This window comes from Hemiscyllium ocellatum, chromosome 20 (genome assembly GCF_020745735.1).
Source record: "Hemiscyllium ocellatum isolate sHemOce1 chromosome 20, sHemOce1.pat.X.cur, whole genome shotgun sequence".
NCBI classification, from domain to species: domain Eukaryota; kingdom Metazoa; phylum Chordata; class Chondrichthyes; order Orectolobiformes; family Hemiscylliidae; genus Hemiscyllium; species Hemiscyllium ocellatum.
In genome coordinates, this window is record NC_083420.1 from 2735883 (window position 1) to 2763727 (window position 27845).

A 27845-nucleotide genomic window follows, 5' to 3' on the forward strand; every position below is an offset into this window, starting at 1 on the left:
AGTCTGTCTATCCCCCCAACGGTGATACAAAAGATCCAATCATCTAGAAGAGAGGGGTAATTTAGCGTTCATTAGCAGAGGGATTGAATTCAAGAGTCGTGAAGTGATGTTGCAGGACTTTGGTTAGGCCACATTTGGAGTACTGTGTGCAGTTCTGGTCGCCTCACTTTAGGAAAGATGTGGAAGCTTTGGAGAGGGTGCAGAGAAGATTTACCAGGATGTTGCCTGGAATGGAGAATAGGTCGTACGAGGACAGGTTGAGAGTTCTCGGCCTTTTCTCACTGGAACGGCGAAGGATGAGGGGTGACTTGATAGAGGTTTATAAGATGATCAGAGGAATAGATAGAGTAGACAGTCAGAAACTTTTTCCCCGGGTACAACAGAGTGTTACAAGGGGACATAAATTTAAGGTGAATGGTGGAAGGTATAGGGGAGATGTCAGGGGTGGGTTCTTTACCCAGAGAGTGGTGGGGGCATGGAATGCGCTGCCTGTGGGAGTGGTAGAGTCAGAATCATTGGCGACCTTTAAGCGGCAATTGGATAGGTACATGGATGGGTGCTTAATCTAGGATAGATGTTCGGCACAACATCGTGGGCCGAAGGGCCTGTTCTGTGCTGTATTGTTCTATGTTCTATATGTTCTAAATCTCCATAAGACCAAGAGCTATTCCTCAGCAGTTATTACATTAAAACAGTGATTCCCTGTCAAAAAGTACTTTAATGACAGCACTTTGGGATGTCCTGAGGTTGTGTAAGGTGCTATGTAAAGGCAAGTCTTCTTTAAACAGAAGCAACACAAATATCAGGAAAAGGATGAGAAACACTGTCGTATGAAAGAAGCTGGAATCCTGTTATTCAGTGGCCTGCCATAGGAGTGACAGTGCACAAAGTTATACCCATTTTAAATTCCAAAGATGAAAAATTATTTCATGAAGAGAAGAATAAAGAATGAGCTGAGATCTTCGTCATTGAACAGGATATATTGTGTCCCTCGAGTGTGGAGAGTGAAAGCCAAAGTTGAGACATTCATGATAAAGCTGCAAAAAGGCAAGACACACACCTTTGTTTTTTTTTGTATTTTAAAATTCTGCAATCAAAACCACAATAGGACAGTAGGCATCTATATACAACAGCAGTTTTTGGTACGATACAGCATTTAATACAACTGTTGATAACCTGCAAAAACTTGCTTTGTCAGACAAAAGCAGACTTCCTCAGACCAGAAAGCAGTTAAGGCACAATTTCTGTGTTTCATTATCTCTCTGCTAATTGGAGGGCAATTGGGTGCAAAACAGCTAGTGCAATATTTGCTGAATAAAACATTCTACATACAGGAAACCGTACTGGCTTTCAGAACTTTTGACCCAATTGTCAAATTAAACATCTTTTAAAACTTCAAAATATTTTATTCCTTTAAATAAATAACAAATATCTACACCTTGCAAGGAGTTGCATGTTGGAATTAGTCCTTTTCCTGTAAGTACATGTCCAGTTTAAAATAATTCTTAGTTTCTTTTTAAATGCTTATTTGGATTTATAATAAAATAGCCATAATTTTTTTAATTGCATAAGGTAGTCTTTAGAATTTTAAAATGAGGGCACAATCAATAATTTATCAGGAGGCAAAGGAATAAGCCAGCACTGACTATCTGACAGCCACGCATTTGTTGACATGTAACAAGTGTATCGTTAATAACGCAAAGACTCTTCAGTACAGTCTTTGGGCAAAAATTGACCTAACTGTGACTAACAATGCCCGTTGAACAAAATACGTGACAATTTACAAATTTGGTGCAGTGAACAGCACCTGAATGTTCTCTCTGTTATCAGAGACGTCTGTACAGTATCTTGCAGTTTATTTGGCAAGTTTAATTTCAATTGCGTTGTGTTCTCATGACAAGGAACAGCTTGCATAGATCATACATTCAGCTCAGGTGAAACAGGCTCTGAAGATATTTCCAGTAGCAATGATGTTGGGTAAAATATGCTCTCATTCACGTGAGGTAGCACCCATGACAGCTCCCCCTCAGCACAGGAGGAAGAAGGCATTGAGTTGACAGCTTCATGATAATTAATACATGGCATTAACAGCAGAGAATTAAAAATGGACAGCTGCTGAATAATTTCAGAGATTCACATCCCCCCCACTGCCTCCCAAGTGTAAAAAGGTTGCTTAGTTGTGAAATGGTCTCAGCCAACCTGAGGTTTTTAACGTGCACATTTTGAAATGCTGCACAAATTGGAAAAGGATACCTGCTGTGTACATTTTAAAGGTTGGTTCTGGGATGATGGAGCCTTGGGGAGTCTTCAGTGTGTATTCATAAATGCTAGAAAAAACATCAGGCCAATAATCGTTCCTTTACAGGCAGGATCTCCAAAGTGTATTTCACTTTTTTTTATATAAAAGGCTTTTCATTTTCAATGACTGAAGACAAAAAGCCTAATGATGTCCTATCTTCAATCTTCTAAACTGATCGGTTGTATTTCTAATTTCACCCCTTCTCAAATTAGGAATGATTTGTGGTCCCCGTGCCTAACAGGAATATGGAGATTTTTCTGTTACCTGTTTGCATCCTATTACAACCATTGATTTAAACAGACTGAAATTATGAGATAAACACAAATCATTCATCAACTGGGAAATGGATACATTATTACAATGAAAATCACCTGAAGTTAATTTTTGAAATCAGTTTGTTCAAAGTTGCACAAATTCTAGACAGTATTAACATTGCTAATCTAGTGTGGCTGAGGCAGGATTGGTGTGGGCAGAAATCCTGATCACACACTTTTCCATTCCTGTTCCTGCCACTAAACCCACCAGCCTTTTGAAGCAAAGTTCTGTTTGTTTTAGATTTTGTCACAAATTTATGACGGGGGTGGGGGGCACCAGATCAACTAAATTGTATAAATTAAATGTTACATCGAAATGGATAGAAAACTGATGCCCAGAGCTTGATCATGTGAATTATTCACTTCAGTAAATATGTGATTATATAGTTTAAAAACATGGTCAGAGATGAAAATCTGGATTAAAACAATGTTCAAAGTGCACTTGAAATGAACTAATTTGTAGAGAGGGAAGTAGAGTGATTTTTGAAATGGAACCCTGTGATGGGGTGATGGGAATGTCCACAATAGGGACCCTGTCACTGCCTCCCATCTGTTGACTAATCTGCTCAATATTCACAGTATTTCCCATGTCCGTTCAGCAATTCTTCATTTCCCCTTTTGTTGCCAAGTTGCTGTGAACAAGAAGGACCCTGTGATTTGGATAACTGTAAATCGTTAGCCACCCAAGGGTTTTAGCAAGTATTGTTACTGTTGAGTTCACACAGAACAAGCCGAGAAATATTTCAACTCAAAGTAGGAATGGAGTTTGAGTGAGGCAATGCTAACTGTGAAATGCAACTCTGAACCCATCTAATGTTTAACAATAAGTTACTCAAATACAAATTATTAACAGGAATACTGATAGACCTTTATAACACAAGTTGAAACAAAGGTGGGTTTCATCTGATTTTCACACTAATAGGAGCAGGGATTTAGATTATTTTGATGTGATGAAGTAAATACGCAGGGTTGCTGGTCTGCCTGTTAGTCTAAAAACGCTACAGACTGTAGCTTCACATGCTGAGATCAAATGTGTGTGCATGACACTAACTGTTCACAAGACCTATCACCTGCAATAAAGTTAACAAACCCTGCCCACACATCACATCAAAGGATGACGATTAATGCAAACTGCATGGAAGGGCCAACACGAAGCACTTCTGAGATGCTCTAATAACATATATAAAAGAAGTAAAAACATTCAAATTTTTAATTAGCTCCAGTAAAGAATGTTCAATCAAAGATATCTGATTTTTAGCCATGTTGAACAGAAGGATGTGTTTCTGGTTCTATATTCAAAAAGCTTTCTCTTTGAAAGTGCAATGTGATTTTTTTTGCAAAATTAGATGCAAGATTTAAAAAAAATAAGTTTAAAAGGAATGCTTGATCTAAATAGGTTAAAAAGAGTTGCTATATCATTGCCATGAAAAATTCGAATAAACTCTAATTTGCTTTGAGGTTGCTAACACTGATGGTCCCACGACATCATTCTCTGATCCTGGTGTGATTCCTGGCTGCAGTATAATGCTCTGATCATCTGTAATAGAATAGTCAGTGCTGAAAGCACTGGATCAACAAAGTGCGTTACAACCCGTTTGGGAGAACTGACTCTCTCTCTTACACTAGGTGTAACTATTTGATTTTAATTTAAATAATCCTGTTGACAAGCTTTAAGACCCTCTACAGGTTTTAGATCAGATACAGTTAAAGGCGGTAGGAAGTCTGGACACAGGCCTTTGTTAATAAAGGCAGATTAGTAATAGGATATATATATATATACCAAAGCTGCAAAAGCAGCGCCTACTCATTAGTCACTGACTAAAATGTTTAAATAAATAGAGTGCTAAAGTTTCCTTCTAGACTTTCTGTAGTACATGATAATACATCTGTTCTTTCACAGTACCAGCACAGCTAACACTGTTTACCTCTGTCAGTATCAACATCTTCAGTTTAGATACACTGCCCTAGCTTTGCCACAATTCTATGAAGACATCCGGGAACTGTTGCTAAGAACTAACAGGAAAACCCAATTGGCAATTTGTATTTTTATGATGGTTCAGGAATGCATTAGGTGCTACCTCAAACGCCCATTTGCTTTGACTGGCCCCAATTCTGATTTGGGGTCTGGACTCTCTGAACTCCAGGTTGTTTGGCTGCATGTGTGCATGATCGGGCAAGAGGTGGGGCCACTGGCACAGATATCCACAGCCGACCACAAACTGGTCACCATGGGATCCACCCAGCTCTCCAGCTGTGAGCCAGTGAGTGCTGCATTATGTTTTGCCTGTTCCACTTGCTTGGGAGTAGAGTGTATATTCAAAGTATTCCTCAGGCCTTGAAAACTCTGCTCCATGTAGGCATTCTTAGATGGGCCACTATGTAACTTGAGTGCTTCTCCTGGAAGAGAGGAAAGAAAGCTAAATGAAACATTTGTGAACAGAATATCGAGTGTACTTTGCATTGCTGAATAATGATTATTTTTGAACATAGCATGTCATTTCTCAATGTTTACATTTAAAATCTGCCAGCCTTTAGTTCACTTTCTTTGTGTGCTTAATTAGATTTTATATTTGTATGATAATAAGGTGAATGATATGTGGCTCAAATGACTATCTTTTACCTATTCACTTCAGTTCAGCTGTAGTCACATTTCATTTGTCTGGATAAAACACTAAAATTCAGTTTGTGGGATTATACATTTGAAGTTTGTGTTAAATGTCATCAAGTTTCTATGGAAACCAACAACAATTACACGTTTCATTTACTTTATCCATTTTGTTACTGATGATGAATGCAAATGCAGTTAAATTCCAAGCTCATTTTGTTGTCAGTGAATTTGGTTGTAGCCAGAATGGTATAAATTCAATACAACTCACCCAGCTTCAACATTCAGCTGTGACCTCTCAGGACTGCCCTGGTCTCAACGTCAAAAATTGCCTGTCTTTCTTTCTATCTCCCTGACCTCATCAACCTGACATCTCACTCACTTTAGGCACATACTGTACAGGTAGCACACACTGCTATAACGTGTCTCTCATTAACACAAATTAGTTGCAATCTGATTGGGTGAATAGGGAACGTGGGTTCTAAAAGGCTAACTTTTAAAGTGTGTGTTGGCTATAAGGCAGTCACACCGCCAATACTTTAAGTGTTACTTGTATTGCACGATTGCTGCAGAGCACAGGGTTGCACAGGAACACAACTATCACGTTATAGAAGAAATACCTGTATCACTTTTCTGTTGTCAGTGCTATTATATTCTTTTAAATTAAGCACTCCATTATCCAATTCATCAAGTCTCAGAGGAGGGGAAAGAGGGAGCTGGACAACAATTACAACCAAGGTGGCATCAATCATATCTCTGATGCTAAAGGTTTCCCCTCAGTAAGTAAATATCCCAGATAATGAAACAGCCTGAATTCTCAACTGAGTGCACCATTTGTGTCGTTGAGTTTGTGTAAATTGTTACACTTGGAAAACCTTCTACAGGAAATAAAATTAAACATGGAAATTTATCCTTGTAGCCTGGGACTTTAGATTGTACAGTAATTCTACTGTGTGTAAATGTTAGCCTATTGCTAATGTGATAGTGTGTAAAGGTATTTGTGTACTCAGCTCACCTTTCACCATATTCCCCATATCAGCCCAGATTTGCATTGAGCTGGGCGGGGTCTAAAACTGTTTCAAACAGGTGGGTGGTCCAGACTCTGGAATTCCCAGCCTCATTTCTGGTCATTTCGCCAGCATAGAATAAGGGCGCACATATGTGACATTCCCATCCTAGCCAGCTCCAGTGTGGGGGTGGACACTTCAAATCCCTCTCCGTCCCTTCTAATTTTCCTGGGACATATAGTTGATGACACCCAAGTGGAGTTAGAAGCCACGGGGGAGCCCTACCTTAAATTGGGGACCGAGAAAAAACAGTCACCTGTTTTTTGGAATTCTTCACTTTCTGACCCATTGTCTGTAACTCAGAGAAAAATCAAATAATCTGTTCTTGCAAGTTCAGTTGATTCCTTTAATGTTTATTTTGACAGCTGAGATCATTACTGAGCTGAAAATGTGTTGCTGGTTAAAGCACAGCAGGTTAGGCAGCATCCAAGGAACAGGAAATTCGACGTTTCGGGCCAGAGCCCTTCATGAGATCATTAGGAAAGTTTGGCTGAATTTCAAGAGCCAATAATCTCCAAGATGTTCATGTTCACCGTCTGACTAACAGCTTTAAGAGGTTATTAATGGATTATCTGTCTTGGATATAATTTCTCATTAGATGCATGGTTTTACAACTGAATTACACTTAACCATCTTTCAGTTATTAGGAGTTTCCTTCTCTTGTGTAATACACATTTTTGTTTGTGTTCAACATATAGCACTGTGCTACATGCAGTAAGGTGGTGGTGAGAAGATAGCTGATGAAAATAGATGCCATCATGTCCCAGCAATTGCAACTTTACAGCTAGAGAATCGAAATGAGATTGAGAATTTCAAACCCATTAAAGGCAACTTTTTAAAACTGAAATTTCCTGATACTTCTCTTTTACCTTTTTCTGAAAACTATAGCTTGCTTTAAATTACATTACGCAGAATTTTTTTAAGAACAAAAGAATGCCCTTCAATTGAACTGCATTTGTGATTAATCAGCGAAGAACAGCAGAGAGCAAAATTAATCCACACTGGTCATAACCAAAGTCAAGATTCTTAGCTCTAGTTACTATAGTTCTCATCAGTATTCCTTCAATCCCCATGTCAAATTATTTCTTTATTAATTGGGAAAGTGGAATTTCAGGGATACAGTTTAATACATTTTAATTCTTTATCTTGGCTTTTAAGCTGAAAAGAAAGCTTCAAATTACCCAATATTTGCTGCACAATTTCTGACCTGCTCACTGCTGCTTTAATCTCTGGAAGCTGCGCGTTTGTTCTTTCACCTGGATTAGCTGGAAAAGCTACAACACATTTGATAGTGGGCATGTTGGCAGGACTGAGCCAAATAGATTGGCTCTGTTATACTTCTCGTTCAAATTGACAACCGTGTAGCAGATAATGAATCAATGTGGAAACCTTTACCAATCACTGACGGCAGGGCAGATTATAAATAGCACTTGCGAAAAGCACTTGTGATGTTTTTACTCACTGATTCATCTGCTCGGATTGAGAAACCAAAAAAGATTCAATCAAATGGACAGCTCAGTCTAAAACGCTTACACTGAACTATTGTTTCACCTTGTTTTTCTAATATATAAACACAATAATTTTATTGATGTCAGTCTTAAGTAGGGTCATATTACCAAACGATAGTCCTGACATGAATACCCCACTTACATGAAGTGGGCATCCATGACCAGCTTCCAGACCTGCTCTTTCCAAATGGGTCCAGCACAATGGTTATAAAACAGCTATTTGTCAGGAGTGTTTATATCCCTGCTGTTACTTTAATGCCACTCTCTTACACAATAGTCAAGGAAGGCCATCACAATGTACTCTGCAATATCTCGGTGGAGATATCAGGAACTCTCATTGAGGGCAGGCAAGTCTATTTATTATTCCTGCAGACAAATTGCACATGGGTTGTTGCAGATATCACTTTGAAAAATACCCAGCCATTTCACAGGATATGGCGGCACGGTGGCACAGTGGTTAGCACTGCTGCCTCACAGCGCCTGAGACCCGGGTTCAATTCCCGACTTAGGCGACTGACTGTGTGGAGTTTGCACGTTCTCCCCGTGTCTGCGTGGGTTTCCTCCGGGTGCTCCGGTTTCCTCCCACAGTCCAAAGATGTGCGGGTCAGGTGAATTGGCCGTGCTAAATTGCCCGTAGTGTTAGGTAAGGGGTAAATGTAGGGGCATGGGTGGGTTGCGCTTCGGCGGGTCGGTGTGGACCTGTTGGGCCGAAGGGCCTGTTTCCACACTGTAAGTAATCTAATCTAATATTGAGAACAGCAGGAATTACACACATTCATAATGCAGTTTGTGTAGCAGGGCATCAGACTGAGAATGATCTTGTTCATACAGATTGTTCGTGATTTACATAGAGAAATGGTTCACTTTATATTCTAATATTTCAAATTGGACCCATTAAAAATTGCATAAATTAATGACTGTATTTCAGGTTACATTTACTATGTGGAGTGCACACCTCATCAAAATGTAGTTAGAAGTCAGGTTTGGTAGGTATTTTCTTTTTTTAGAAATTATGGTGTGACACACATTAGCTGGTATTTTGTACTTTGTCTATAATTGTGGTCACAAATCCTGACCTCTAGATTCCCACAATCCTAATAATGCATAAGGAAACAGGTCAGAGGTAATAGTGGTTGAGGTGCAGTCAGGCTTTAGGACCATGGAGCAACCTTGAGATGGCAGCTGCTTCTCACTGGGCAATAACAGCACAGTGTGGGTGGAATTAAGGGAACACAAACAGAACTAGGTGGAGTCCTTAAGTCTAGCCATGTGAATGTTCGACCCACATGCAGAGAAGCATATGGTAGCATTAGGTGGTAGAGTTTATCAAATAGTTATTCAGTAATGTAACAGTAAGATTAGATCCTGGTATATTGCTGATTACATGCATTGTAGCACTTAGCCTAAAAAGCTAATAAGCAGTGTTAGAAAAAGCCCAAGTTAGAAGGAAGTTCCTGACCTTGCCTCCTCCTGGACCAGTTCATCTTGAATCCAACGAGCAAATGTGGTCATAAACCACAACAGAGTCGAGTCCTTGATTGGGAAAGTATTTAGGACAATACGCTGCCCTAAAGAGAGCAGCTCTCAGGTCTATAGGAGCCTGGCTGATGGTCATCGAGATTTACAGCACAGAGAAAGGCCCTTCAGCCCATTGAGACTGATTGGTCAAAATCAACATTAACTATTCTAATCCTATTTTCCTGCATTTGGCCCCAAGCCTTGTATGCTATGGTATCACAAGTGCCATCTAAATATGAAATGTGATGACGGTTTTTCTCTCTCTCTTCAACCATTATGGATAGCGAGTTACAGATTGCCACCAACCTGGGGAGTGGGAACTTTCTCCTCACATCCTCGCTCAACTTACTACCCCTTTCCTTACTCTTGGGAAGAGAAGGATGCTAGATGGGATGGTGCTGTACCTAAATTTACCACATTCCCAACCCAACACCAATCAAGTGGCTGAGTAATGACCCTGCTGAAGGAGCTGTTCCCAATACTGCTAGGTTAGCCTGGCTGCATGTGGATGACCAATAGGCCAGGCCGTTACAAGCTACTGAGCACGTCGCTGCAGAGGGCAGGTGGGGAAAACTAGAGAGACCAGACATCAGAAAGGAGCAGGCCAGGTGCTGGAGGATGAAGATAGCAACCTCCACAACCCTTAGTTCTGACCACCCCACCACCCTCCCACCTCAGTCCCATCCTGCAAAAGCCTCCACCGTACTTCCCCAGAGAGTGTGGGCCCCCTGCGACACCAATAAACTATCCTCCATCAGCAGCCACAGCCTCTTCTGTGTGGGGGACATTACTGCTGGCAAGAGTAAACAGTCCTGATTGGCTGACAGCTTTCACTGGGGTGAGGGACTGAGGAGGTGGGAGAGACAAGACTGGTTTTTGTGCTGAGGATCCTAATCCAGGAAAAGGTTTCAGCAGTGCCTGATCTTCTCCTGCCTCAGTAGATCTGCTGAAAGGAGGTAGCATGGGGGTCTCGCTGTCTCTCAATCAAAATGGGCAAGATCTCTCATGCCTCAATAAAATAAACTTAGTTTCTGACTCCCACAGAAGACTCCCAAACCTGGTGAGTATTTTTGCATTTTATAATCTTACTATTTGAAAATAGTTCACTGATTAAGATTCTAAAATACTTTAAAGAAATGATCGTTTTGGTTAACCCAAGCTCCAATGACTATAATTTTAGGAAGTGAATTTAATTGCTAGCTCTTTGATGGTTAACTTGACTATTGCATGTTCCATGTGTATGTTAGGTTAAACAAAGTGCTTGTTAGCAAAACTTTTAAGTGGTTCCCACCAATCCTTGATATCTGTTATGAGCTAAGGTTTAAATGCTGTATCTAATTATGCCAAATCCCTCTCAAACTGTTGAGGTATGTTATAACGAAATTGTTTTTCTGTGTGGAACACTTTGGAATGATACACAGTAACTGATATTTTAATTTATCTTGTAGTTTAAGACAGATGTCAATTTGAGAACTGGGCATCACTAGAGGTGACACATAAAGTTTAGTATAACTTTGCATTACAGATCAGAAAATCACCAGCAATGCTATCACCATCCTTAGTGCCTCTGGGTTAGAGAGGAGATACATAGCCATGTGGTTGTGAGATGACCCCTGCTGGAAGGGGTCACTTCACAACCACCTGATGAAGGAGCAGTGCTTGGAAAGCTAGTGCTTCCAATTAAACCTGTTGGACTATAACCTGGTGTTGTGTGATTTTTAACTTTGTACAACCCAGTCCAACACTGGCATCTCCAAACCACTGCTGGAAGATGTGTGTGTATCAACGTCTGAGTTAGCTGCGATGACATTCTCAGACAAATAGCTTAACACCACTTCCTGATGAGATTCAAACTGCAAGTGCCCATAACTCCATATACTGCAGATCACAGACTAGAGGGACAGAGTGTGTAAGGGAGTGTGTGTTTGTGGGAGTGAGTGAGTGTGAGTGTATGTGTATCATGGTGGTAGTCTGTAGTTTGTACTCTAACCACTTTCTCATCTTTGGTAACACTTCCCTTTCTGATCAAGATCAACCTACTTGCTACGTTACATGGAGTATTTGAGGTGAATAACATCGACCTTTTATTTCGGAAAAGCTGGCTAACTACATGAGGGAGAAAGTGATAGACATATTTGCAGTTGTTATTAGATGTAATAAGGTGGCAGGAGGCTTGTGTGGAATGTAAACCATGCAGTGGACCTGTTGTGTTATAACACTATGCACTCCCCCTATTCTCTCAAAATGCAATTCGGCATGTGTCTCACCTTTTCCGATTGGCTGCCTGTTTGAAAATGTCAGTGGAGTCACTAAAAATTTTGTCTCAGCCACTGGTGTCCAGCGGTGCAGAATTTTGACAGTCCAGAGACCTGGACGCAGGGGGAGGTTGAGTGGAGGTTTGTAATGAGTGAACTCGGCACCAGACTCGATCTGAATATCATACGTAGCTGCAATGACATTAATTGGATCGATCCAAACGACAGTGACTGTGGCGTTAGGGCCCTTGCCCCACTTTTGCATGCCAATAGGCTCATCCATTGGCCCAATGAGGCCACCATAGTTTCGAAAAATTCTCTCCTTAGCATCCCATTCTGTGCCAGTCTGAAAGTAAAATGCATAAAAGCAGACATGAACTATTAATGATTACCCAGAAATGATCCAATATAAACAGGTATAAAAGAACATACAGATAAAAAAGTGTTTGCGGATAACATAGTGCTCAGGAACAGTGAGCTGTGGAGGGTAGCGACAGGCACTGACCTGAGTAACAGCTGGGAGCCAATGCATTTCCACAGTTTGTATGGCAAGATGAAGTATCTTTAATAACCATGGTATACCTTTCTCCATGTCCTCTCTCATTCACTGGATTTAAAAGTGTTAATGAGTAGAAAATAGTCAGAGGGACCACACATCTACCCTTGCTCTCAACATGCCCTCTCCCGACAACCCTATCCACAACCTGAATTCCCAGGAAGTGCTTACTCAAGTCTTTGGTCCTTGCAATAGTCAGAAGTTTTCCAGCATGTCCACACTGGTCATCGAGCATCTACTGCACAGCAGCACCTAAGGCCTTCTCAGTGACACTGCCAAGTGTGGGAGCTGCTGCTCTCTGATTGGCTGGCAAGTCTGCTTTCAGGAGCTTGATTTCACAGGAAGGATCTTTGCTGCCCTCCAAACTGCCTGATTGGAATTGAGATACAAGCCTTGCTCTAAAATTAATGGGTTTTGAGTAGATTTGTAGCTCAGGTTTGACATCACCAACCCAAAGAAACCCAAGCATATAAATAGAAAGCAGGAATTATCAGCAGTGCTTTGGCCAGAGATCCACTGAAGATGCTACCTAGTATGGTGATGAAACGTCTGGAAATGCACCTTCCAGCTCAGCGAGCAAACCTACATCCTTGTTCTAAAATGTTAGCTTGAGGTCTTTCCAACTTTTCAACAAGTGAGTGGGACACCTGAGAACACCAGAAGAACCTGGTCAGTATTCCTACAATTCAGTTATTTGACTCAAATTAAGGTTAGTTTTTATTTACTGAGTGCCAGTCCTTCTGGCTATCTGTCGACCTCAGTGGCTGAGGTTCAACACCTCATGGCCACACAATCAGAAGAACTGTTTTGATTCGCTCATCTTCTAAACCGAGAGCAGGCTATGGCAGTGCAAGCCCAATAGAATAAAAGGTTCTTTCTAAGTGGGCTCTTGTGATATAATATGGTCTGTCCCTCTCAGCCAGAAAGTCCAGGTTCAAATTCCACTTGTACTGGAGCTGTACCTGAATAGGGTGACCAAGACTCTCCCTAATATGGCGTGCCATGTTTACAACAAACTCTTGAATATGTTTCAAAGGAGACAACCTACAGTAAGAAACTAATCCCAAGTCTCAATGGAAGACAGCGAGCATTTTGCTGGTTCCTGCACTGTTTCATTTTTAATCCATTCATGGATCATACGCTTTATAATCACTGACCTATTCGAACAACAAATGGGACTGCCTTACATCAAAGTGCTTTTTGTAAAGATCACTCTCGAGTGAAACTTCACTGGGCTCTCTCCTTTCACCTAGTGTCATTGATGCTGCTGTTTCAATGAAACATTTTTGTCACAAGGCACAAGGAGACGGTCTCTATAGAAAAGAGACAGTCTACTGAATACACTTAACAACTGACTGGCTTTGCCTTAGAGAGTTGCCAGAACGATCGCTCTTTAATGCCTTTACCTAGGTTTTTTTGTTGATGAGCAAAGACAAGTGTCTCTGTGATCAGTCTTGTAATTCACCAAAGTGGTCCTTCTGACCTCCTGTTCTAAGACTGCATTTCCCCCTTGCTATTGCTTCGCAGCTCTGTGCAGCTGTACACACAGCTCCAGTTGAAAGTGGGTTTTCATGCTGAACTATATCATGTGCTAGGAAAATAACATGGTTTAACAATGATCATAATCTAGGAACAGTGACTGATTGAAGCAACAACTATCACCTTCAACTGCAGATCAGACAGATGCACACTGTTTACTGCACTGTGCGGGACTGTGAAAACAACATGGCCTTTAGCAGCTAAAAGCTCTGTTCTGGTCATTAGACAAGTCAAATTTTCCGTTAAATATATCACTAAGCTTTCTGTACAAGTAAAAACAAGAGTTACCACAGACAGGAGATTTGATCTGTAAATTAAAACACTGCCATGTTCCGCCAGCAGCCAGTCTATTGCAACATGCAATTGTTCATATTTTTTCAATGACAGAGTTCATAATTCAAAATTGTAATGAAGTTAATGGAATGCTGGCTTTTAGCTCAAGGGTTAGAAATTCTAAAGTGAGAAAGTGATGTTGCAGTCACAAACAGCCTCAGGCAGACACCATCTGGATACTCCAATCAATTTGGGCAACCAGTCCTTAGCGAAGATAAACTGGTTTTGGGAAGATTAAAGCTCCAATTCACAGGAATTATATCACAACGTAAAGGCAACGTTTAAGGACAATTTGCACAAACTAGGCTTGTACTCCATTCAAGTTAGGAAGTTAATCTGTTGAATATATTTAAAATGATTAGGGTATTAGGGTATATATACACAAAATGTATTATTTTTGTCAGAGAATTCCTAGCAAGAATATTGGAGTCAACTATTTTGGTGTGAAATTGAGAAGCACATTTTGCAGGAAGGGTAGTGGACATTCTCCTTCCAAGGGCTATAGATGGGAGCAGCTCACCTTTCCAAGGCAGAGATCAATAGATTTTTGTTCAGCAAGGGTATGAAGGACTATGAGACCAGAGGAAACAAAACCAAGGTTAAGGAATTAGCTGTGATCTAATTAAATGTTGAAGCAGTCTCGAGTGGTCAAATGGCCTCTCTGGTTCACCCAGCTCTGATATCCCGTTCAGCCTGCTCTCCGATCAGCTGAATTCTCAGGGAGCAGGGGAAACTCCAGGGGAAACTCCAGGCTTGATTGTGGCCTAATTCCCAGTATCCTCAGATTTCTTCAAGGTGGCATGGCTGATATAGGGGAAGGATTAAAGTAAATTACTACGGTGTTGGAAACCAGAAGGCAAAGACAGATGGGGGGATGCAAACTCTAATCAAGCAGTAGAAAAATAGTAAGCAACTGAGTACTCCCTTCTTTTTCCTTTCAGTGAAAATTGGGTTGGATTGACTAGAAATGTAGGGCAGGACATCAGATTCCTGGTCACGTTGACCCTTCTGCAACTCAGCACAAGATGTCAAGGGTGGATGCTGGGTGACATAATCCAAGATTTTTACAACATTTTGTAGATGTGCCATTATAATTAAGACAGCAAATTCCTTTATTTCAGTAAAATTAAGTCAAGCTTCATTTTTGATTGTTTACCTCAGCAAACTGCAGCCGTGTAAAGTCATTGGTGGGACTTGAAATTTTAAACATTTTTCTTGGCATCACCCAAGTCTCCAGTGTTTCCAATTTGCTGGTGGCCAGATTTGTCGCATAGTGTTTCAGCAGATAGCCTTGGAACCGGTCAGCATAGAAATAGAGATGCACTGAGACTGGATTGCCCATAGGGTAATATCTAGAACAAAACAGGAGCAGAGAGAGAAGTGTTAGCTGAGAAAGGACAAGACCAGTGGATATTTTCGAATATTCTTCAGATTCAGTCAAGGAAGAGCAGTTAAACCATAAAGACTTAAAAAAAGCAAAGAGAAAGCCATTTAGAACACAGCTCATCATAAACAGTCCCAGAAATGGATTTTTAAAACAAATCTTGAATGAATGTTTTCTTCAAACCGATTGCTGTCAGATTATCACATGATGGTTTGATTACAGAAAGATACAGGGAACTGCAAGAGCAAATAAACCAATACAGAAACAAACCAAAAATTGCTGGAAAATCTCTGCCCACATCCTGTGCATGAATACATAAAGAAAGGTCTGGCAGTACAGTATCACTGGAGCAAAAGCAGTTAACATTGGGGGTCAAGTGACCCTTCATTAGAGAGGACATTTAACGTATGTTCCTACAAATGAAATAAAGAGCAGGAAGCTGCTCTACCACTCCAGAACAAAGCTGATCAACAACTTCAACATCATACTGGCCATGTTATCCCCACATCTGTTGTATCAGTAGGGAGTAATCTATCAATTCTTGTCTTGAACTTACTAAATAACTGAGCATCCACAGCCTTCTGGGGTAGACAATTCCAAAGATTCAATACCTTTTGAACAGGGTCCTCCTTACCTCAGTCCAAAATGGTTTGTCTTCTATTCTGAGACTGTGTTCCTCAGGTTCCAGATCCCACACCAGAGGAAACATCCCTTGTGGAACTCTGCATATCCCTTTAAGATTTGATTTGCATACACCAATCTGTTTGTCATGCACAGCATAATGTATATGATAGATAAAGGATTTCTGGGACAGGAGGTGGAAAATTTCAGGTAACCAGAATTTCATTTGAATCAATAAAATGAAAGGGTGTTGACTGTGTCAATGCTGGGGCTTTGAGGATCTCACTGTCATGCCAATATCATCTCATTTCTAGATTTTAAATTAAGCTGCAAAGTAAGTGCAGTCTGCAAGAGCTTGAAATCAACTACTTACAAGAATAATCAGATTCTAGTTTGAAAGTAACAAAATGTAATTTTTCTCTGTTAAAAAGACAGCAGGCTTCCTTTAGTTGTGTATGTGCATGAGGCAATGATACTGAAAGGATTAATGCTGAACAATATATTAATTTCTACCTAATCTGATTGATGTCATATGGATTTGATTGGAGAGAAGAGGAACATCTTTCCACCCTGGTGGTGACAGCTGTGTTTACGTAGGTCTCCCAGTAATTTCAGTAACAATGACTTATGTCACCTTTACCAGTCTGCTATCATGCAATAGCCTCCATCTTGTGTAAGACAGGAGCCTCTGCTCATTATGCTACCTGGTGGATTTCCTTGGCCATACTAGACCACATGGAGACCCAGTCAGAAAAGGGAATGACAACAGCAATCTACCCAACATGTTGGTAATACATGCTTATACAACAGTGCACCATCAAATTGCCCCTGAATTGTCACAGAATTCCTACATTGCAGAAGTAGACCCTTTGGCCCATTTAGTCTGCACCAATCCTCCAAAGAGCATCTCCCCCAGAATCTTCACCCTCCACCAGCCCACCCAATCCCCGTGACTGTGGGTGGAAACTGGAGCATCCGGCAGGAACCCATGCAGACACAGGACCAATGTGAAAACTCCACAATGACAGTCGCCCAAGTGTAGAATTGAACCCAGACGCCTGGCGCTGTGAGCAGTGCTAACCACTGTGCTGCCATGCCAACCCATTGCCCATTAGTTATCACAGTAAACTCTGACATTTCTGAGTTTGCCATTCTTAGTAAACAAGAGAAAAACTTGTCAACAGTATCAACTGTCGTGCCCATTTGTCCAAGGGGGAGAAGTGTCAACAGTAAGTATTTTCAACTGTCACATTTTTATATAACAAAACAAATTGCGCTGAACTCTTACAACTCAAAAATGAATCAGTGTTGGTGGGCTCAGGAAAAGGAAGCATTTCAAATTCCAGATCCTGCAGGAGCAAAACAGTGTAGCTGCAATAGTCACTCTCAGCCAATGGAGAGGAGAAATGGGTCCCTCAGGAGCACACTGGCTGCTGGAGAAGCAAGCTGGTTAGCTCAGTTGGCTGGATTGAGGTGCAGACTGACATCAACAACAGAGCTGCAAATACTGCACCAGCCAGGGTTGACGTGAAGGAGCCTCATTCTCAACCCTCTCTTTGCCTCAGGTTAAACCACCACCAGTCATCTCTCTGTAATATGAGAGTGGCCCTATGATCTGCTTAGACTATGGTGATGACCTGGACATTGTTATTGAAGGGCTACTGGGGTGTTTGGTATTTCAGCTACACAGTAGGCTATTCAGTCTAACAACATTTGTTTCACCAATCAGTTAGATCATGACACATCTATATCTCAGCTTCAACTCCTCACCTTGGTTTCACATCCCTTAGAACTGTTGCCTACAAAAAAAATCAAGTGATTTCACTTTGGACATTTTCAGAGGAGATATCCTCTTTTGGTGGTGTTGGGGGGTGGGGGAGGAGGTGGATAAAGTGTTTCAAACCTCTATTACCCATTTGACATCTTTTTTAATTCATTCACAGGGTTGAGGGTGTTGTTGGCTAGGCCCAGCATTTATTGCCCATCCCTAATTGCCCAGAGGACAGTTAAGAGTCAACCACATTGCTGTGGGTCTGGAGTCACATGTAGGCCAGACCGGGTAAGGATGGCAGTTTTCTTCCCTGAAGGACATTAGTGAACCAAGTGGGTTTTTTCCTGACAATGACAATGAATTCAAGGTCATCATCAAAGTCTTAATTCCAGATTATTTTTAAAAAAATACAATTCAAACTTCCCCATCTGCCACGGTGGGATTTGAACCCAGGTTCCGAGAGCATTGCCTGGGTCGCTGGATGAACAATCCCGCAATAGTACCACTCGGCCATTATCTACCCTTGCATTACTTTTATCTTTTACCTATAAATTCCCTTTCTTAGAAGTCAAAAATAAAATGCTTGGTAACTGTGCATTTATTGCATATTGTTATTTATTGAATAGTGGAAAACATATCAGAAGCACATAGAGCAAGATAGTTGTATTGGATTTATTCACAACAATTACAAAAATATAGGTGTTGTAGGAATAAAACTCACTGAAGATAGGACTGGATTCAATGTGAAGGAGGAAAAGTTGACGAGGAAAGGAGGTGTAGAGGGGGATTCTGACGTGTTCAGGGTAATTTAAAAATGAAGCATGCTGAGCTGATAGCCTCAGGGAAAGAGACAATATTTAAATAGCTGAGTTGTTAACAAGCAAACTGAAAGCAGGATTGGGAATTGAGGTGTACTTGAGATTCCTGGCAGATTAAGTAATCTGAAGTAGGACGGAGTTGAGAAAGCTTACAGGGGAAAAGGGGGAAGGACGAGACCTTGCAGGGTAAAAGAGGAGATAACAACAAGGGAGGAAAACCCAGGGTGGAAAATCTGCAGATGGAAAAGAGGGATAAGAACACAGTAATGAGATAAAACAGAATATGATATTAATGGCACAGGCAATCCTATGAGGTAACTATAGTACAAGAGTATTCATTTAGTCCCATAATGATAAAATTGTAATTAGATCAAGTTAGAATTTAGAGCATAAACTTGTGGGTAAAACTGAAGTTAAAAAGGTAAATTATTTTTATTCGACAATTATTAATGACAAAGGATAACACCGACTTGCCGCTAAATCTCTGTTGTACACCTGGTATTCTAGAGGATTTTGAATCTGGTATAGCAGAGATAAACACACCAACAGATTGGATTTATTCTAGCATTTCCTACACTGACTCCTTCAGAATGCATGTCTGCCAACAGCAGAGGAAAAGATATCAGTGGACACGTGAGGTTTCCTGCAGCTGGAAGCAGGCAATCATTGGAACGATGTTTAAGATCAATGACAAGTCGAATACAACCTAATAGTTTAACAACAATGACAGACACTATAACAGAATCCCGAGGACAAGCTGGAATGGTACCTTTTATAGTAATGATTTGAAAAATACGAAAGATAACAGACCTGAAAGCAGGGTTAAGAAACAAGGTCGGCTTAATTAGAAAGGGAAAGGTAATGAAATTAGCCAGCCAGACAGTAAATGATCACATAAAATATTGCAGCTTGGCAGACAGATGTATATAATTTGATTTTATCCATTGCACAGTAATTAACACAAGATGACGAAGAAAAGAACTTTGGAGTAATAGTGAGCTCATTCATCAGCTTTAATATCTGCAATATGGCAAAGTAATTTAAACAGAGAATAGTGGAATATGTAGTTTGTACAAAAGCATTCCTAATTTATGTTCTGCCTTAATGATTTATTGCTCAACCAACAATTAAAACATACATATGGATTACAGGGGGCACAAAGAGGAGAATTAAAAATCTCAAATTGAATAATATACAAGAAAATTAAGCTCATTGTCTAGGAAAAGGATATTTGGGTGGGACCTCATGGAGTTGTTATAAAATATTAAGTGGTACAGATAAAGGAAAGCAAGAAATTTAATTCAAAGCTGTGCAAGTAGGATATAAATTTAAATAATTGAAAAGTAAAGTGATAAATGTTTGAATAATGTGTCAGGCTGGATATTAAGGGGAAAAACAATGATGGTGTTCAGAATCCAGTTGAATACTAACCTGGAGAGCTAGAGCACCAAAATAATCCAATTGACTTTTGCTAATTAATGATTTTTTTTGTGTGTTTTTAATGATTTGGGAGAAAACTCGTTATTTCACCTTTACATAAGAAGGATATTTCAGCCATGAAGTTTCAGGATGCTCAAATAATGCAGCATCAAATCAAATTCTTTCATAACTATTCCTTTCTTAAATAAATACACATATTCATATGTTTCTGTCTTTGATGTGTGGTGTTTTAAGCCCAGTGAGTCTGTACCATGGTAAATTGCCTGCCTTGCTGTAATGGCTGAAAAAATAAATTAATTTCTAGGCAGTTACCAATGTAATTTGCTCCAATGTTTAATTAGCACAAGGCAGGGTTTAAAAAAATCTACTGCTGTCAATCTGAAACAAGCAGACTAAATAAAATGAAGTAGGGAAATTTTCACAACAAATCTGCAAACCGTGTACAGCCATGATAACTAATCTATCAGCTCACGTGTACAGCCACGATAACCAATCTATCAGCTCACGTGTACAGCCATGATAACTAATCTATCGGCTCACGTGTACAGCCATGATAACTAATCTATCAGCTCACGTGTACAGCCATGATAACTAATCTATCAGCTCACGATATATACTTAAAAATGAAATTCACAACAAACAAATAAAAAAACTAAAAAATGTGTTGCTGGAAAAGCGCAGCAGGACAGGCAGCATCCAATGATTCCTAAAGAAGGGCTTATGCCCGAAACGTCGACTCTCCTGTTCCTTAGATGCTGCCTGACCTGCTGCGCATTTCCAGCAATTCATTTTTCAGCTCTGATCTCCAGCATCTGCAGTCCTCACTTTGCCCAAATAAAAAAAACTACACAACTCTCAAATAGCTACAACTGAACCAAAAATTGCTTGTGTCCTGTTGCAAGTTCACTTGTTAATATTTATTGTTAGAGGGTTTCTTTCTCTCAGTAATTTGGCACTTGAACTTTGCTCCTTCCAGCAGCATGATGTGTCTCGTTGGACAGGACTCCGGATATTGATGTGTTAAGCCTGTATGAGGCCTCTCTGTATGTGCAGTGCAGCCACCCATTGTGTGTCCCTGAGTGATCCTTCCCTAATGGGCTGGCCATGCTGGGCTCTCTACTGCAGCACATTTGGACAAATATGCCATGAGGCTGATTCTCAGTCCTTCTCACCAACACCATAGCAGATCTAATGGGGGCACTTAATCACTTTTGCAGAATGTCATATATCAAGTACAGACATGTCAGAGCCTAACACCAGAAAGGATAGGAAAATGATTTTAATGATTTCCACATGTCTCTACAAGACTTTTCTTTAAGCTCACTTTAAAAGTACTGCTGAGATTACTCTCAAGTATTTAAAGGTTACATTTCCATTGAAGAACACTTAGGTTGGAATTTTTCCCTTAGTCAAAGTAAGCCAACGATCCAGTATTGGACTTCTTTGGTCACCTGATATCTATACTGTGGTATTCAAATGATAGGCTTCACTGCAGAAAATAAACAAGTGTACTCAGAATTTACAGAGCTGGATAACAAACATCATGGTTACAACATTGGGATGTTCTGTCAGTTTGAGATTCGATGAAAACTTGGAGTGCTGCAGAATCATTGCCATGATTATAACTGTGTTTCGAAGGGAGAAGTCATCAAGGCACCCCATTTCCTCACTGCAGGCTGAATTAGATATACAGATGGAAGAGCTCTCAAAGGGGAGTGTAAAACTCACCATTTGGAGGCTGATCAGCAAAGTTATAATTTCCACTGCCCTGGAATCTCCATCTTCTCTCCTACAAGACCGTCCCAAAGATCACTCAATCATTCCTGTGTTCTGTCCGTGGACATTAATGAAACCTCAGGAAATTAAATACTCAGCACCTCAAATCTAATTGTACTTCCCATCCAACCTCCAGCCAACCAATCCTTTCAATTAGCCAAAAATACCTCATGGTTAAAATCTACCCCTTAAATAGTGTATCTGAGAAAGATGATTTATGGGGTATTCCAAGATTAGGGGGCACATTTTTAAGGTGAGAGGAGAAAAGTTTAAAAAAGACAAGAGGGGGATTTTTTTTTACACAAAGTGTGGTTCATGTGTGGAATGAACTCCCAGAGGAAGTGGTGGATTGTGGGTACAAATACAACGTTTGAAAAACATTTGGGTAAGTACATGGATAAGAAAGGTTTGGAAGGCCATGGAGCAGGAGCAGGCAGGTGGGACTAGTTTAGTTTGGGATTATATTCAGGGTGGACTAGTTGGACCGAAAGGTCTGTTTCCATACTGTATGACTCTATGAATCCAAAGTAAACTTTCAAGTTCAAAGCCTGCATGCAGAGTAAACATCTCCACTTGAGTGAACTTGGTGTCAGGCTCGAGATGGATATACCTGAGTATGAGCTGATCTTTGATGTGTAACTCAGGATACACAGTGATGTATAGGCACTGGAGGCAATGTCACATGGGAAACACCATAAAGTATATCCCTTTCCATCTCTAACCTTTGGTCATGCATCAAGGGCCGGGATGTGATCATGCTCATCAACCTGTTCGTTGATAATATGACAAACCTCTGGAACAAGTAGATCTTGATCCTGGATCTTTGAGGTCAGAGGTAGAGATGGTACCTATGCAACAACAGCCCTCTACTTCTGTTTATGCTGATTTTCAGTTTGTAACATTTGTAAACAGGGAGACTAATTTCCAGTAAAAACTGCAAAAATGACGCTTGCCAAACTTCTGGATGCCGAACTCTGACAGTGCTGATGAAACTCAGTGACACCATGACTTTCCCCTGCTTTCAGACAGCCTATCTAAATAGGCAGAGATACACAAGCTGTGCAATGACTGCTTGGGAGTTTGAGCAGGTTGGCAGGAATCACTTTATGGGTTTAGGATCACTTTCATATCAATACAAAGAGTAGCATGAACAGGCAGTTAGAGAATTCCAGGGAATTCAAAAACCCAATTTTCTTTAAACATGTTAATTATGTTATATGGTAGAGAGCTGCTTTGCATAGTTGCTGCAGGATGAACTGCTGTTGTACCACATCAAGCATGTAAAATAATGTTACCCAGTGTACAAGCAGCAAGCAGTATAACAAAGCCAGTTGAAGCAATAACTCGCACAGACAGGAATGGCTTGAAACACGCAGCATCTTGGTTTGGCAGCATCCGTGACAGAACTCTTAAGGACTTGAAATGTTAACCCTGTATCTCTCTCCTCAAATGCTGTCAGACCTGCTGAGTTTTTCAAGCAGTTCCTATTTGTGTTTCTGATTTCCAACATCCACAGTTATTTGGATTTTTTTGAAGCAATAATTAAGCTGTAAGCCTTAATTAGTCTTGGCACTATTGCCTGTGTGTTCAAGATGGTTTACATAAGATAAGAAATAGCAGCAGTTCGGTCACTCCTCTAGAATTGCTCTGCTAGTCAACAAGGTGGTAGCTGATTTAAGTGTGGTCTTAACATCCCTTCCCTGCCATACCCTCACAACTCTCAATTCCTTTGTTGATCAGAAACTTGTTTCATCCAGTATTGAACATTTTCAATGAGCTGGCCTCCACTGGGGGAACAGAATTCCAAGCACTAATGGTCCTCAGAAGAAATTCCTCAGTGTCTTCTGGCTTAAATGAGAGGCCTCTTACTTTGACAGTGTGGCCCCTAGCTCCAGAATCTCCCACAAGAAGCATCTTCTCAGTATCCACCTTCTAATGGCCCCTCAGAATTTGTTATTTCAATGAGATCATCCTTCATTCTTCTAAATTCCAATGAGTATAGATCCAGCCTCCTCAACCTTTCCTCTCAAGACAGATCCTCATCCCTAACTTTCTCTGAACTGCTTCCAATTCAGGTATGTCACTCCTTGAGCAAGACCTCTATGTAGTACTTGAGGTGTAGTATCACCAATATCCTGTACAATTGTAGCAATTGCCTACATTGGTATTCCAGCATTCCATTCACCTTCTGAATCACTTGCTGAACCTTTTCACTAGTTTTATGTGATTCATGTACAAGGATACCCAGAGCCTTCTTGTACTGCAGTCTCTCTCTCTCTCTCTCTCTCTCTCTCTATCTCCCTTAAATAAGATGTTGTTCTTCCTGCCAAAGTGAACAACCTCACGTTTCCCTGCGTTATACACAGGGAATCTGCCAATTCTTCCTCACTCACTGAACCTATTTCTATCCCTTTGCCGACTCTTTGTATCCTACTTACATGCTTTCCTTCCTATCCTTACATCACCTGCAAATTTGGCTAAAATATTGTTAATCCTTTCATCCAAATCATTAACATAAATCATAAACAGTTAAGGCTCCAGCACTGAGCCCCATGGCACTCCACGATTTAGAGTTGGCCAACCTGAAAATGACAAATTTATCCAATCTCCATTTTGTCCTATTTAGCCAAGCCTTGTAGTGTGTCAGCTCTGACAGTGCATTCTACAATAACCTGACTGAACACCTTTTGGAAGTTCAATTGCATCAGACCCATTCTGCTTGGTACATCCTCAAAGAGCTTTACTAAATTGGTTTAATGGGTTCATGCCTTACTGCAGGACTAACACCTCAATCCAGTCCTGAGGGAAATCTGTACTGTTAAAAGCCCATCGGAAAGAATGCACTTTTATGTTGAAGTCTCAATTGGCCCCTCAAACGGGCAAAGAATATTCTACGCAAGGATTCAAAGAGCAGCAGGGGAGTTCTGATGTCCTGGCCAACGGTTAACTCTCAGTGAGCATTATAACTTCAATGCACATGGAGTCTGTAATTTAGAAGGTTACAGAACAGGAGCTGAAAGGTGGGATTAAATTGACAGGTTAGATTCCTTTTTTCTCATTATTAGCCAGCACAGAACGATGAGTTGAATGGCCTCTTTCTATGCCATAATTTTTCTATGATTCTAATAAAGCAGATTATGTTTAATTACATCACTGCATTTTGCTGGGATCACACTGTGCTCAAACTGCTTGCTGTAATTCCCAATGTTATTATAGTGACTACATTTCAAAGGTAGTTCATTGGCTGAGATATACATTATGAAAGGTGAAATATTAGCAGTAATGTAATGCATATATTGTATTATGGGTATAGAATCATATTTCTGAGGGAAAAACCCTGCCAAAATTCTTCAAATTCCTGTTAAATCAGCAACATTATTTCACTCGCCCCATTTTCACAATGGTCTGCATACCATAACTGCAGCAATGCCACACTTTTCACAAGTTATATGCAGTTTCTCTCTCACCTGCACTTATTCTCCTCTTTGGAATGCCAGGAAGACTCTGCTCTTTTGAGACCAAGGCGGGTGAACGAGTGATACATGGTCAAGTATGTGTCGCTGATGCTATGGATGCCATCCGGCTCATCGTATACATTTTCCCAGTACGCCTTCAGGGCTGTCATGCCAGCTGGGTAGTTCCCAAACAGATAGGCATCCAGCTGACCAATGATCTCTTGGTTAACTGCGGCCTCAAACTTCCGAGCAAAAAACGTTGGCCTCGCCGTTTGCTGTGTGGATTGAAGGAGAGTATTATTTTCACTTCCGATCTATCAACAATGGTGATGGTTTTAGCCATGTCCCTGAAGGATATCTACCAATCCACCACTTCAAACACTCACTCCTTCCACAGCGATGTACAGAGGCAGAAGTCTGCACCATCTACAAGACACACCGCAGTAATTCAACCAGGCTCCTTAGATAGCATCGGCCTTACATGCAACCTCTTCCACCTCACGAAAAAGGAGGTTACATGGGAACGTCACACCTTGCAAGTTCTCCTCCATGCCACTCAGTATCCCTCCTTGGAACTACATCACTGTCCCCTGGCTCAAAATCTTCAAACACCTCCTTCACAGTACCATAGGTGTACCTACACTGGAAAGACTGGAGCGGTTCACAAAGTGGTAGCTCACCACATTCTTGAGGACAATTCGGGTTTGACAGTGAATACTGCCCTTGCCAGCAATGCTCACATTCCATCTGTTTCCCCCTTCCCCCTCAGCTCATCTTATCGACAAGCCTAATCTCTACTTCTCGAATCCCACTCTCACTGAATATTTGATAACTCAACTTTCCTTCTCAGCTTCCCTCACCAGGTGACATCAGGTTTTATCCCCTTTCTTTTAACAACCCAGTTGCCGCTCTCCAATAATCCTTTCCGCCTCACGTGCTTGTGGATATGGCGTTACCTTTATTAGCTTCGCCTTCACAGAACCACAGAATTGTTGCAGTGCAGAAAGAAGCCACTCAGCCAAATGTGCCCATTCCCTGGAGCCAAACTCCTGCCTTTTCCCAATATACCTGCACGCCATTCTGATCCAAATAATCAACAGATTAAACAGATCCTTGTTGGCTCCTAGCCTCCAAACACGAAAAATAATCCTGAGGTCAGAACTGACAATTAATAATATTGAGAGCTATTCTGGTGAATTCCTTTCTTACACCATGAGAATTCACCAGAACCTCAGCCCTCATGTCTGAACACAAGTTGTTTTTTGTAACAGCAGTATCATTGGCAGTAAGAGTAATGTTGGGACCAGTTGGAGCCACATTTATCAGCAAGTATTGAAGCTACCTGGAAGCGGTGGAAATCTTGTGGCTTGAAGTCATTGGGGGAGCAGCCACACCAGTCCACGATGTGTTTATACTGGCACTTGCAGCCAAGTTTCCGATTCCAGTTGGTAATCCGCAAGTTGTTATCCACCATCGTCTCACAGAGCTGACTATTCTCCAGGACAGTATGGAAGAAGGACTGAATTAGAAAGGTAACAAAATGTTAACATTTAACACCCAGCTGAATGTGAACATCTGACATAACACAAAGCTTCTGTCATGATGCATTCTGCATGTTTCAGACCAGATGAAGTATCTTTAAAAATTAAATAAATCAGAAGCGTTGCAGTTACTTGCCAGTGTTTATATAATAGGCGGTAAAGGTGACATCTGATAATATAGGTAATCTATCTCCACACTTAACATTTCTCAAACTCCACACACTCGTTTGAACTTCTCATCCTAACGTACTCTAAGACAATGATATCAGTAGTGAGTTTAATTAGTTTGTCATACCAGTGCGAAGCCCAAATGAAAGAGCTATTGATAGAATATGGTCAACAAGAATATTAAGATATCTGGAGAAAACATGGGTAGATGGAGCGAGATTTCAGATTCACCAGAATCTTGAATGACAGAGCAGGCATCTCCCTTTCTCCTCTGACTCTAACCTGAATTGGTGATGGACAGCTGTAAAGCCAGTTTGTGATCAATCTCATTCTTATTCAGTTTAATTAAATTTGGATTATGCATATATAAAATATAGCTGATATTCAATCAAATCATATTAGCTGGCTAAAGGTATCAATTTGACCTTTTCTTGCTGTTATAATCCATAATCCATGCTCAAATCACATACATGGTATGTGACCCACAATAATGTACCCACTCCCTCCTAAAAATTAAATGAAAGGTCAGTGAATGTGGATTTTTTCCTTGAACAGTTTGATTGAATCCAAACAGTCATGTATTTTCATGTGAGTAAGCAAAATGTACCTAATTACCTGTCACCCTGTGAGCTTTTACTAATCACCCAGAATTCCAGAGCAATATAATTGGTACAAAAAGACAGACTACTGGGAGGAAACAGAAAGCGACTAATAGTAAAAACAACATGTACAGACAGTACATTCATACCGCGTGAGCTGCAAAAGGTAAAGGCAAGCCCAGGAACTCAATATTAAGAGAGCAATACATAAGAACATAAAAACATAAGCAATAGGAGCAGGAGTAGGCCATCTGGCCCACGGAGCCTGTCCGCCATTT

General features: G+C 40.7%; 1 protein-coding gene across 1 annotated transcript in view; it reads right to left on the reverse strand.

Moving 5' to 3' along the window:
- Positions 1-1096: 1096 nt before the first annotated feature.
- Positions 1097-27845, reverse strand: part of xylt1 (xylosyltransferase I) — a 245698-nt gene continuing 218949 nt past the window's right edge. Inside the window, exons 7-11 of the mRNA XM_060840935.1 lie at positions 26602-26778; positions 25272-25534; positions 15151-15346; positions 11579-11912; positions 1097-5010 (exon numbers count right to left, since the gene is read on the reverse strand). Coding sequence (XP_060696918.1) covers positions 4688-5010; positions 11579-11912; positions 15151-15346; positions 25272-25534; positions 26602-26778 — 1293 coding nt within the window. The 3' untranslated portion in view covers positions 1097-4687. The remainder of the gene's footprint in view (positions 5011-11578; positions 11913-15150; positions 15347-25271; positions 25535-26601; positions 26779-27845) is intronic.